This window comes from Lichenostomus cassidix, chromosome 3 (assembly GCF_008360975.1).
Source record: "Lichenostomus cassidix isolate B80296 chromosome 3, HeHo_3.0, whole genome shotgun sequence".
Classification (NCBI taxonomy): domain Eukaryota; kingdom Metazoa; phylum Chordata; class Aves; order Passeriformes; family Meliphagidae; genus Lichenostomus; species Lichenostomus cassidix.
Genome location: NC_139483.1, coordinates 40,877,518 through 40,891,156, shown reverse-complemented (window position 1 = coordinate 40,891,156; position 13,639 = coordinate 40,877,518). Strand labels below are relative to the sequence as shown.

The 13,639-nt window shown below is 42.8% G+C and overlaps 1 protein-coding gene across 1 annotated transcript in view; it reads right to left on the bottom strand.

Annotated features, from left to right (window-relative positions):
- Positions 1-1,375: 1,375 nt before the first annotated feature.
- The window catches only part of PGBD5 (piggyBac transposable element derived 5), a 71,229-nt gene continuing 58,965 nt past the window's right edge, over positions 1,376-13,639 (bottom strand). Inside the window, exons 6-7 of the mRNA XM_085055450.1 lie at positions 10,715-10,820; positions 1,376-9,256 (exon numbers count right to left, since the gene is read on the bottom strand). Of these exons, the coding sequence (XP_084911576.1) occupies positions 9,061-9,256; positions 10,715-10,820 (302 nt within the window). The 3' untranslated portion in view covers positions 1,376-9,060. The remainder of the gene's footprint in view (positions 9,257-10,714; positions 10,821-13,639) is intronic.

Below are 13,639 nucleotides of genomic sequence, written 5' to 3'. Positions count from 1 at the left end.
GCCCTGCCACCCACCGAGGTGTGTTCATGCCAATCTATTTCCCTGATGATGCACCTACATGTTCCCAGCCTCTGCACTCCTTTGGGATCAGCCAGCCTCCACTCGGAGCTGCAGGCAAGCACTGTGGTTTGATCACTTGAGCTTGGATGTGACGTCTCAGAGCAGACACCTGTGAGTTCCTCCCCTGCTGCTCTGCAGGGACTGTTGTGGTGCAAAAAAAAACAGAGCAAAGGAGAAAAGGAGTCTGTTTTTTGGAGGAGCTGCTTGTGTGAAGGGGCCAGATTGTCTTTCAGACCAGCACATTAAGGACTGTCAATGCAGCTACTGAGATGTGGAAAAGATTTCTGAGATCTTGGCTGTGTTGAACAGCCAGAATCTCTTGCCCTTCCCTTTTCTAACACTAAGCAACTTCAGAAAAATAGTCCCCTCCTAGGGGCTGGGTCCATAAAGATATCAAATAGGTCAAGGGGCTTGTTTTTCCCTGGAAATCTGGCTTTTTCTTTGGACAACTTAGGTGCAAAATAAATTTCTTCATGTGGGTAACACAAGATGCTATGAAGAAACAGCCTAAGCAGATCAGACACAGCAGCTGTCTGAGAGATCCTGGCCAGAGGTCAGTGTTGAGCCACAGTCACACACCTGGAGGATGCTGGGCAGCCTGGTCCCAGCAGAGCCTTTGCAGCCACGGGGAAATGAGGGACACAGAACAAAGCCTGGGGGACATCTTTATTGAGGCTGTTGGCAAAGAGCGACTGTAACCCCACTAACTTCTCCTGCAAGGCTCCTGCTCTCCTGGTGGAATAAGGTTTACACCAGGTCCTAGCAGCTTGTTGACTTGGAGCAGTGAAACAGTAGCTATCTGCAGATCACACCTGTCTGGTTTTGCTGCAAATGCCACTCCTTTGGTGTGCAGGTCATGGGGTCGGTGTGTGCCATTGGTGGTACAGACAAACCTTGCCAGGAAGAGCCAGAGCAGCAAGGACAAAGGGCTGGTTCTGCTCAGCAGAGATATTTGAGAGCTGGGACAGCTGTCCCTGTCCTTGTGTCCACCCTGCTCTGTCCTGAGGTGGCTGGGAAGCACTGCTTGTGGGGGTCAGGAGGGCATGGGGGGGACAGTGGTCTGCTTTCCTATGCTTGTGTTATCCTTTCCTATGCAGACTACACTGAAAGACTTTTTAAACTCAATTCTTTTTAAAGTAAATGCCTTTGTCCCCAATGGCTGGATGAAGATGGTACGGTTATGATTCTAATAGTCTTAGAGTGTGAACCTGAAACTTGCAGTAAATCCTCTGCATCCTTTCACCAACACACCCAGAGCATGACCAAACACCTTCCCCACATATTCAGAAAATAACAAGACAGGAAAAGCAACCAGTAATATATCTGACTGTATTTCAAAGTTGTTGATTGTAAACAAACTTTGTTGAAGAAATAAAATCACATGACAAGATATCAGAGTGATACTATAAATCCATTTTGTTATTGTTGCCACACTTCACATTTTTGGAACTCGGAATTTAGCTTATGGTGTACAAAACTTGTAAAAATTTATTGCAAGCGTGCCTTTGTGTAGAACAAAACTGGTGTCACAAAAGTATTCCCTGTCCCACGCAGAAACACATTTGTGTGTCTCTTACTGTGAAGAGGTCACACACCTGCATTTCCTGAAAGACTTGGCTGTTATAAAGTTACTCTGAGAAGATTTTTTAAAAGAAAAAAAAAAGGAAAAAAAAAGTAATTTGCAGTGTATACTTTACCTCTGGAATTTATGCTTTCAACAAAAATCTTTAGAATTATAAAGAATATGGAATTTTGCAACAGAACCGCAGTTGCTGATGGTGTGAGCACAGCCCAGTGGTCTTGAAAGCACTCAGCCAGCTAAGGCCATCTTTGCATTTGGAACTGTCACTGCATTTGATGGAATGTAAGTTGCACACAGAAAATAAATGAAAACAAAATATCGAGGGGGATTCCTGTTCCAGAATCCCGTTGTTCCTGTTTCTACTGTGGCACTTCCACAGTCTGTAGCTTCCATGCTGTGCTGACATGCAGCAGTGCCATGACTCCAAGGCTGATGACTACTGAGCATGTATAGTCTAAGGAAAGGCATGGAGTGAGGCCAGGGATGTAGCTAAAGCAGGGTTTATGTTACTAAATCAGCTGTGCAGACTGGTTGTGTTAAACATCAGGCTTTTCTCTTAATTCAAAGGCAGCAGGAGAGGGGGATATACATGCTGGAATGATGAGAGTTAAAAGGGATCACCTGGCTCCACTCCCTCCATGTGCCCAACCTCTGAACTTTCTTCTGCCTTCTCAAACCCACTGTTGCCCTTGAACTCCTCCCTGTGTTAAATCATACTGATTAGTCTCACCTTTACAGGATCAGATTAATCTCTGGCATAAACCTGAGCTTTATCATCTCTAATATCACCCCCACACCATGGGATCAAGCGATTTTTTTTATTTCAGTACCGAAATGCCAGGCAAAGATTTGGCTTATATCTAGAAGAAAAATCCAGGTTGCAAAATTAAGTCCAAGAGACCTGCAAACTGTTTTCCATCAAATGAGGAGCTATGTTTCATAGAGACATGCAAATTCTTCAGCAGTCACATTTTGCAAATGCCTTGACACAGATTTATTTGAGAACAAGACCACAAAGTCACTTTGACACAAGTAGGTTGGGGCTCTGGACAGCTGAACCTAGTGTACTGTTCTTTGCTTTTTAATTTCTAGGGTTTTTTTGGGGGAACTAGTGGAAATAGGTCAAAATGCTCTGAAGTCCAGAGCACACTGTAAATACCTGAAGCGTGAAAGCATTTGCCAGAGTGTTTATTTTAGAATCAGTTACCAGGGCTGGGAGCAAACTGCCTAAGCCTGGCATCTTCCCTTCCCTAGAAAAACTTCTGAGACCAGCTTGACCATGAAGTTTTGTCCAAGGAGCCTGGATTGCAAATTGCAATCTTATCTCTCCCCAGCTTGTTTCTCCAGTCAGTCCTGCACTCTGTGGTCCTACAGCACATCATGCCAGTCCTCTCCCACTGGGTTCTTCACCCAGGGCCCCAGGCATTCAAGGTTGTTCAGGTACAGCAAATAATGCTTTCATGAGTAAGGTTTTTGCACTACACATCATGTGGACCACCTTGACATCTAATGCAAGCAATTATTACTTCAGAAGAGTGATACAAAAGAGATTTACCCCTTAAGGCCTTTTTGTGGTATCTATCAGCCATTCACCAAACCCATTACAGTGGAAGGGCTAAAAACAAAACAGAAAAGATCTCCCCAGACCCTGTCAAAGGTCCCTCTATGACAGCAAGCCAGAGCTGAGGAATGTTACAGCCATTCCAGTTGGAGCAGTGGGTGTGGTGCTGCTGAAATCTGTTTTGGGTCAATCCGAACCTGCTGGGGCAGCACTAATGGGGCAAAGCAGAAAACACCTTCACAGTGATTGCAATCAGAACAGGCTTCAAGAAACAATACCCTGTTTCATCTGAGATTTGCAAAATAGCAGAAAGGACCACCAAAGCAATGCTACAAAAGTGAACTGAAGGGCAAACTGTGTGTTGTCAATGCTTCCACACTGACCAAGAACCTGCAGATGCTTTTGGATGTGTTCAAAATGCAAGGAATGAGGGAAGCAAAGCAAAGTGTAAGACAGGAAATTTCTCTAGAGCTAGATTTCTGGAGAGACAAAGCTGTCACTCAAAAGAAGAGGAAGAGATGCTTTTTGTACAAAGCACAGCTGTTCTCAACTGTTTCCCAACAGTGAGGTGATAATATAGGGGTGCTTCCAGTTCATCGTGCTTCTGGAAACAAAGGTAGGTTTGGGAAGAATTGTGTCAAAAATGAATATATATTAAGTAGCACTGATGACAGGCTTGCTTTTGAGCAGATGATGTGATCTGTTGGTGCAAGTATCCTAGTTAACAGCAGGCCAAATATATACCTGTTTTGAGCTTAGAGTTCCTTGCCTTTGTGAAACTGTAAACAGGCCTTTGACACTTGAATGTTTTTCTAAGCCAAACTCAGATGAGCTCGTTTTATAAACAACCAATCTGACATCAATCTGAGCATAAAGGAAGTGCTGTGGCAAACTCCACAACAGAGATGGATGGAAGACTTCATATTCCATCTAAACCTCAATGACTTTTCTCAACTCAGTAATTACTTGTCTGAATTCCACACTGTTTACTGGACTACTGTAAATCTTCAGATTTTCCATTTATCTCCTCTAAGTTCCTCTAGACTTGTTGGGCTCCTGTGTTTTATCAAAGTTTCTCTTACCTTGAGTGCAGCTTGGTTTTGACTCGTGCCAGCCTGTATGAAGGAACCTGTGCTAAGTCCCACAGCCTTTAGTTAATGGGAAATGATACTTGGCATACTTTCATTTCTAGTTTGGAAAAGTGCTTTTGAACAAGAACCAAGTCACTGAAAACACAGAATATGGCCTTAATCAGCAGGAGTGCAAACTCCACTTTACAGTTTCATCATCCCCCTTATCTGTGCTGTGCTTTGGTGTCTGGTAGGAAAGGAGAAGCTGTGATAAGCTAATGATGTCTCACGAGTGCTGAGGCTTTTACAGCACTTTGCAATCCTTGCTTGGAAAGTACCAGAGATGCACAGAATTACCAGAGCAGCATAATCCCCCACTCATCAGTAAAATCAGCTCTAGCATGAGGGGAAGTGGAAGAATGAGATGCTGGAGGCTTCTTTCACTACATGCCAGCTCAAGACAGACTTCTAACTAAATGTTAGAAAGAAAGTAACATCCTCAGAACAAAAAAAGGCCACAGAAATATACCTGGAGATAAAGAACAGGAATGCTGGTTTTGAGTTGCTAAATTCAACTTTCTCTTGGAATTATTTGAAGAAAACAAGTTTTTACTTTACAAATTATGATTTCTAGGCTACTTGTATATAGAAGGGTTAGGGATAGAGAATAGAAACAGAAAATGGAAATGAGATTTCTTTAAATTGTGCCCTATTGTCAAGTGTACAGATGGGCTGAAGTAAAAAGTGGCAGATTTCCTGCAAGCCCTTGAAGCATTTTTCAATTGAGACAACAGTGGAAACCACTTCCCAGTGGCTTCTAAGCTCTAGCAAGTGTTGTTGTTATGCACTGGGAAAAGAAATGTTTTCCAAGAATGGATCGTGGCACAACAGACATTTCCTGAAAGTACTGTGCATAGAGGGTGGTTGGTATGTCTTACTGATGGTCTCAGTTCTTTGACACAAAGTTTGCATACCATGAACAAGTAATTGTCAGTTTTCAGAAGTACATCTCAGTGAAAAATTCAGTTCAGCAGGACAGAAAGGAGCTGTGCTGTGCTCCCTTCACTTCTTCAGTGTCAAACTTTGTTCCTGAAAGAGCTTAGAGACATTCCTCTGTGACCTGGTTGGCATTTCAACTGCATTTTACCTACTGCTGAGTTCTCAGATCTCTTACCCAGATTGTCTTAAGGCTACAAAAAACCCTCCAAAACAACCCAAACTATCATTTCACAAGCTATTGCACAATTAGACACACACACACTATAACGAGCATCCTTGCACTACTTTGAGACTAACTTTTTTCCCCTCCTTTAATTAGGGAGAAGCTTTAATGTTACAAGCAGGTGGGGAACCAAATCTGAGTAAGCCAGTTTGCAGCAAAGGAAATAATCCTACACAGGCTGAGCTGCAGCTGATAAACTTTAGCCTTTTAAAAATTATTCTATTTCTTCCTTAATTGCTTTGCCTTGGTTGTAGTAATGGAAAAAGTGCAAGATGCTTTTTCAACACAGAGAAATCTTACCTTTCCCCAACCCTATCCACTTCCAGTCAATAAAAGGAAAAGATGAGGGGGAAGAGTCATCTGTAGATATACACTACACTTTGGTGGCTTTTGCTTATTGGCCTCAAGAGCCAAAATTCAGGCATTTTGTACATATAAATATATATAAATATTTTTGCTTACTTATGGAATGTTTGTGCATGATCAGAACACCAGTTCAAAATGATGAGGGATGGTTAAGGCTAAGAAAATGAAATTCATTGCAAAGCTATAATTTTGTCTTCATTTTTCTCCTTCACAAAGGAGACTAAAGCATCTTCCCTGTAATAGTCAGCCACTGTGTAATCCCCCGTCAACACCAATTCTAGGGAAAACTACTCAGGACCCTGTCCCTGAGGCAAAAAGCTAGGACCTCATGATTTGAGCTCAAGTAATCCACATAATTAACAGCATACAATAGTGAAAAATAAAATATTCCAAGGCCTCAGGCCTACTGTCACCTAAATAAGAAAAGGCATTTTCTGTATGGGATGGCCTAGATCCAGGCCTTTAAGCATACATAGTTATGTAACAATTGGCCAAGGGCTCCAGATTTATCCCAGGGGCCTACAACATAGCTGGAAAGTGCTCTGCCTACTCCTCAGAAATGCCAAGTGGCTCCAAGGTGGTCTTGGAAACCATCCCATGTCTGCTGGGGGCATGGGTATCCTGCAAATACTCCAGCATGGCACGGGAGTGCAAGGAAGCAGCTATGGTTCACTTAAGCCATCCCATCAGCAAAGTTCCAGCCAGGCTTTTCCTTACTGCCCCAGTTTTAACTACCATATAAATTTATGGGATATAAGGGGCTAGTAGCTACTCTTCCTCATCCAATATAGGCTGGCATTGTCTGAAGTAGGGAGCAATAACACTCTGAAATTTCCTGAAAAAAGAAAACTGTAGGTTTATATTGCTGAACATTTATTTTTCATGCTTCAGGCTAGCTGCTGTCTCCCTTTGAATACTTACAAGACTGACAAGAACCAGCTATTACACACTCAGTCTGAAGAGGGGTGGTCTCAGTTCTCTGCAGGGCCAAGAAATTTTGAACTCATCCTTAGGTTCCTCTGCAGCTTGGCATTGCCAAGGGCTAGAGTAGTGCAAACCCACCCCCTTCTTTTGTGGTTAGGAGGCCTCAGTGCACAAGGTTTTGTCCTTTCTCCCCCTTTCCTGGGTGGAGACCTTGTGCACTGAGAAGTGAAAAGGATGGTTAGGAATCCTGCTGCTGTTCATTGTGCAGCTGGCAGGCAGAGCAGGAGGTGTGCGACAAGCTCCAGGCTGTAGCACGAGCAGAATCACCATGGAGTTGGCCATCCCCCTCTCTCCTTGCAACCAGGTGAGATCTGTCTCTAGGTCTACTCCAGAAAACAAGACTTTGGTGGAAACACAAAGGTGTCAGTGCAAGGATATTCCATGGGCTAGTCATTCATTTACTAACCCCTGCTGGATTCTTCCTCTGTTATTATTTACATGCCATGCATTTGCACATCACAGAATGGTGAAATCTGAGGAGTTTCCAGCTTCTTGTTGGTTACCCTCTATTGCCTCTTGCCAGATACAATGTACCCTGGTAAGATCTACACTGATCAATCAATCATTCACTCCACTCCTCTTAAATCAACTCGAGTCATTCTTTGGGAGTAAAGTAAAACTTTTCAGGCTTGGTGACTTGAAACGAGCTGGTCCTCTAATCAACATGGTTTCTGCCCTGTAAGTTAATGCAATTAATTACAAAATGCAAGTTTGTATCCATCACTGCTAACCTTCAGAATGCAGCGTTTTTTGCTGATTGAGTTGTGGACTGAAATCAATAAAGCGTAGAGGGCAGGGTAGTATTTTACCTCAGTACTGATTCCCTCATTTCAGGTATACCTCTCTCTTGGCATTGTTTTCTGAAACTCCAGTGGCTTTAAGATTCCACGAGCACCAAAACATGGCCTCAGCCACCAGCTCACGATGATGCTTGTTCCTCTACAGTGTCACTCAGAACAGAAGAACTCTTTGGGCTTGCTCTGTTTTAGCAAGGTTTAAGGTTGGTTGCAACTGGACTTATTTCCTTTTGTAAAACACAATGCTACGTTATTTTGCTAAACATTTATTCTGCTTAATTACAACTATTGTGACAAGCCCTGAACTCTACTGAAAAGAATTCCTACGGAACACCCCACAGTGATAATGGGAAACACTCGGCTATTAGTGACATATTTTTTTCCTGCCAACTGTGTGCCAAATGAAATTCTAAAGTGGACCAAAAAGGTCTTGACAGTTACCAAAGAAAAAGCAAGAAATTATTGTTTTTAAAACCTTAACAGTCCATTACATTAGCTTTTTAAGCAACATTTAAGACACAGTCAAAATCAAGAAAAAATATAGTTGATATATTTTGATTTCTCACCTGTACACTGACCGTGGCAGTTAAGATGTGAGGCAGTATTACGTACTGGTTTTACTCACTGTTAATACTTACAGTATTAATCACTGTTTGTTTGTGTATAAAATGTTTCATCCTGGTTAAAAAATAAAATCAATGTAATGTATTTGTCATTTTAAATTCACTAATGCATTTGGTTTCTCCTAATTTTCCTGTGTTCTAACTGGGATCTAATTGTGTTACATTAACAAAAACAAAGGGAAAAAACCAAAACCGCAGAAAGAAAAAATTGTGACTGGTCCTCAGTTCCTGGCTGCCTGCCTGTGAAGGTTGTGTTTGTCTTATGCCTGCTGCAGTGTTCCTGTGCTGAGCTGCTGTGCCTGTCCCACCAGAGGACAGCAGTGATGCCTCACAGGATGGCAGGCATGCTCAGCCACAGCCCACGGTGCAGCCTCACGGTGCTTGTCCCAGAATTTAATAACTCCAAGGAAGGTGTAGAGTTTCCTGTCATACCTGTCTAGGACTGCTGAGCTGTGCCAGCTTCTGACAAGCTCCTGGCCCAGGAGGAACTTTACAAGATGACCCTGTTCAACAAATAGCATTGAGATGACGGCTAATTTAAGTCTGGTTTGGGTGTACAGATTCCCACAGGGCATTCACATATGCAATTTTGTGTCAGCTTTTCCAGTGGCACTTTCTGCACGACATGTTTACATCCAGCTGATATGAGGAACGAAGTTTGCACCTCTCTAGTGGCATCACTTGGCATTTTTGGATCACAGCACTGGTGGTGTCACAAGTTCCTTGCTTTGCCTTCCAGGTGTGGTATCTTCTGCTTACCCTCCAGCCCCTGCCTATGCCACCAAGAACAAAGCATCAATGGGAGGGTGAGGTGTCCTCCAAGCCCAGAAGCTCCTTTACAAGTCTTTCACCAAACTGTGCACGGCTGTACCTTGTCACATGGTAGGCCTCTGACATTTTGTAGAGGATGTAGGCATTATTTATAGCGATGCTGATGGCAAACCAGAACACTTGTTGCCAGGTCTTGTTTGGTTTGTGAGAAATGAAATACCTAGAAAGCCAAGAAAGGAGGGAAAAACACTGTTTAGCCAAACAATTGCAGCTGGGACACAAGAAATAACCCCAAAGATCCTGCAGTCCCAAAGGAGAAGCTGACCCAGGACTTAACACTTAGTTCAAGTACATTTAAAGAAATTTTGTACAATGTTTTTGACAGTCATTTATAGCCAATTTGCACAATTTTGGAGATTTTTGATAATGTGTAAAAGAACAGACCTCCGTGCTCTCAGAAGCAAACTTCAGCAACACTCTAACCTCTGTATCACTCCATATAAATAAGAGTACTGACAAAGATTCCTTGAGATCACTCATGACAAACATCCACGTGATGGGAGCTGTGGGTCTGAACCCCTTCAATTTGTGACTTAAAAAATAGCTTCAGTCACATTACATTACAGTTTTGGAAAGCTTGATGATGCTTCTCCTCATGTTTATTGTGAGCAAAGAATGATTGCTGCTGCTGTCAACAGTAGGTGGGAGGATGTGGGGGTAGAGTCAGAGCGTACACTGCTGGTATGTGACAGAACTAGAAAGGACTGACATATTTATATTTAGCTTCTGACTAATTCTAGGACTGCCAGAATATTCGTTCTTCAGTCATAAGATTTCCCATTTTCCTACTTTTCTACTTTAACTTTTTTAGCAACCATTTAAATCTACTACCTCAGCTCTTTTCCATATTGATTTCCTCAGATCAGATCCCAACATCGTTCTCCAGCGACCACCTCCTCCTCTTCCATATATTCTACTGAATTCTTGCTGCCTTGCCAAGAACTGGCTTGAAAAATCTGTTCTGCGTTTCCTCTCTTCTCAATTTCTAGTTCTCAAAATCTTCTGCATCTCATCAATATTCCCACAGCCAAGCTGCACCCCTGCGGTTCTTACTCATTTCTGTTCCTCTCTGCTACATTAAGAGCTAACACTGAGGACACCAGCTGGAATTCAGGAGTCAAAAGTTCCACATCCTGCTCTCTCAGATCATGTAGATCAGCCTTACATGCACAACTGAATGTCTTTTTTCTTCTGGCTCCAGGTGACACAAGTATTACCAGGACAGATAATCAACTAAACACCACCTCCTGCTAGAGGTGGAGAGCTGAGATAGCCTGAGAGACTTGTGGGGCTGGTAGACCCTTGTTGAATTCTCTGTCAGCCTGCTGGCTCATCCTCCCATCACTTTTTAAAAGTCATTTATGAGATGCTAAGGACCTGTCTCAACATTTTTTTGACTGGTGGATGGATAGATAGAGCCAAACAGATACCATCAATGCGGTTCTTGCCCTTGTGCAGAGCCAGTGTCTGATCTTTGACTTAAACAGAAGTTCTGTCATAGACTTAGAGAATGCAGGATTGGGCTCTCAGATGCAGCTCAACATTGAGAACTCAAACACTGCAGTAACAGAGAAGGTGTAAAAGAAATACACATACACATGCACATCTTTTTACTTACTTGCTGTATTTGTCATCATATTTGCAGATATAGCTAAGGTGAGCAGCAAAGGCTTCAACCGCCAATGGGCATGGAATTTCTCCACTTTTTCTCTTAATTATAACTCCTGCATCAATTAGAAATGTAACAGTTTTAAATTAACATCACAAGTATGGCAACTGAAAAATATGTTTTCTATATATGGCCTATTATAAAATACAACTTATTGACAGTTTTTCCCCTAAAGCTGGAAACTTATCTGCAACAGAGATGCTAATTTGATTTCTTTTCCCAAGGGTAGTACATTGAACAAGTGTAAGGGGAAGAAGAGGGATCATTTTTCAGCTGGAAATGAAAAGATGTTAGACGCAAACATCTTTGTCATATATTCAAAAAAAGCACACATTGCTATAGTCCCACAGTAGCCCCTACTGACAGTATTAGTCTCTCCTCTTGTGGTACACAAGAAGTTGTGGTCACCTCTAGACAGTGACTTGCTGTTATATGCTTTGAATCCTGGAAGTCCCAAATTAGTCCCTTGAAATTAAATCATTTGCTTATCTCTACCCATGGGGGCCAAGAGCAACATTACCTTCTCTTCGCTGGGTGCCAAATGACACAGAGAAGAAAATACAGTAAGAAGGAGACAAAAGGCTGAACTCAGTGAAGACAGAAGGGATGCTGGTGGGTGAGTGCAGTCTCTTTGAAATGAAAAGCAGCCTGGCTCCTGCTCTGGGGAGCCAGAGCTCAGAATTACCCTTAGGTTGCTCACTGGATCTTAGCACACATTTCTCTGCCTGCAAGTGCTGCTTCCTGCCCTGCCTGGTCAGCTGGCTTGGTCCATTGCAGGGGATGACCACCCTGCCTCCTGCAGAAATCTGTGGTAAGGCAACAGGTGCCCTGCAGTCACATACCAACCACTCTTTGCACAAAGATGTGGTGCTGGAGCAGGTTACTCCAAGAACAGTTCCCTCATGTGGTCTATCTCTGACCTGGCCTTATCCAACACTACAGTAGTATCTGTAAGTCCAATGCTCTCCTAAGAAACTCCCCTAGCTCATTTCTGATTTATTGCTCCTGCCCTTCTTCCCTATTCTTGGGGAAAGCTCCCTGCAGGAAGAAAGAGTGAGTAAAACAAACTTATATCATAGGAGTCTGTTCCCTAACTTTTGACCTTATGCCCCTGCAGGCCTCAATGGTCAGCTCTCCATGGGATGGATCACCACTTCCTCTGTGGCTATGGCACACTGTCTAGTGAGGCTCCCTTCTCCCTGGTACAACACTATTTTCTCCAGGTCTGGAGAAGCATAGGCTTAGTTGCATCCTTTCTCAGCATCATTTCAATACAAGTGAAATTTTGGGCTTTCTCATTTCTCAAGCTTTCAGGAAAACTTTCATTGCCTTCCTTCTGCCAACTCTTTTACAATCAGCCCTAAAATGCTACTCACGTTTTGATTACAGACTTCACCATTTCATTCCTCCAGCTGGAAGTCTCATTCCATCCATTATCTCTGTCAAGCCCCCTGTGCTGTCCTAGCTGGCAGGCTCTATTTTGAAGCAAGTATGCGACACATACTAAATGTCATGTTACAGCTGAGCCATGCAGCAATTTATTTGGGGTGTTCAAAGTCCGATTTTTCAAGAGTCCAAAATTATATCACCTCTAAATTGTTCAATACACTCTCATTTCACCCCTACCTCCTCAAGCTGGGTACAAATGTAGCCCAAAGAGGGGGGGGGGGAACCAATCAAACAAATAAATCCTTCATTACATTCATGTAATTATTATAGTGTGGTTTTGATTCTTTTAATAAGTCCTACAAATATCTGGCCAGCATGAGGTAAAAAGGACTGATACACCACCAGCCTGCTGCATTAGTGCTGCAAAATCACTTGCCATCTCATCAGGGCAGGTCAAGGAAGGGTAAGTATGTTCCTGGTACAAGTGTTATACAAAAAAAGAAAACCCCTTCTTTCTCCTCTTACTCTCCTCTCTTTCTTCCCCTTCTCCTCCTTTGGAGGATTTGTATTTCCTTTGTAATTTGTTTTGTATTCATAATCTTTAAAAGAATGCATTGCAGTGGCAGAACCATATACTCCCTATCACTTTCTATTATATTTCCCCTAACATTCCTCTATTTTGAGACTATAAATAGCTTTGTAGGCATATTATTTTTAGCCTTTCCTAGGCTTGTTTCGTAGCTATAGCCCACCTTCCCAGGGAAGACAACTGCCAGAGCTGGGTCATTCCTAGCTGCAGGTCTCTGTGGCATGTGGTCCTGAGCCAGCTGACTCATTGGCACATCAGATGAGCCATTTCCCCTCCTGGTCCTCCCCCAGCACTGCTGTGCTCCCATCCCTGGCAGCACTCCAGGGAACACACCACCTGCACTGCAGCCACAGCCTGCCTTTGCTTCCACGCTGAAAAGGGTGCCAACTGCTGGCCTCCATGCTGTCACCATAGAAAGGCATCAGCTTTTGGGTTTGGGGTTCTTTTAACCCTTTTTTCCTTTTTAATTTAAATTTTTAAGCTGTATGCTGGTCAAGCCAAGCTTGGAACATACTACCTCCAATGAAACAAGCCAAAAGACAAAGGTTGACATATGTTGGTTTCCCCAAAACACTTATCCTAAGCCTATCTAGAATAATGCTTTTTTTTTTTTTTAAATGGAAGTCTCATTAGTACCAGCACTTGCATCCATCTTGGCAAACCTGGAGGTTTCATAACAATATAAAAGAAGGAGCATTGCATTATCCAAGTGCTATATGGCTTTTTATCAGGACTTTGATTTCTTACAGTTCTTTACCAGAACTGCCAACATTCAGCATTGTACAAGGTCTGATGATTGAGGTCTTCCCAGCAGTGTCCTCTGATCCCATCCCCACTCTGACCATACTTGGACACAACCTCCTGATTGTAGTCTCACGAAGACTCACATGGAAATG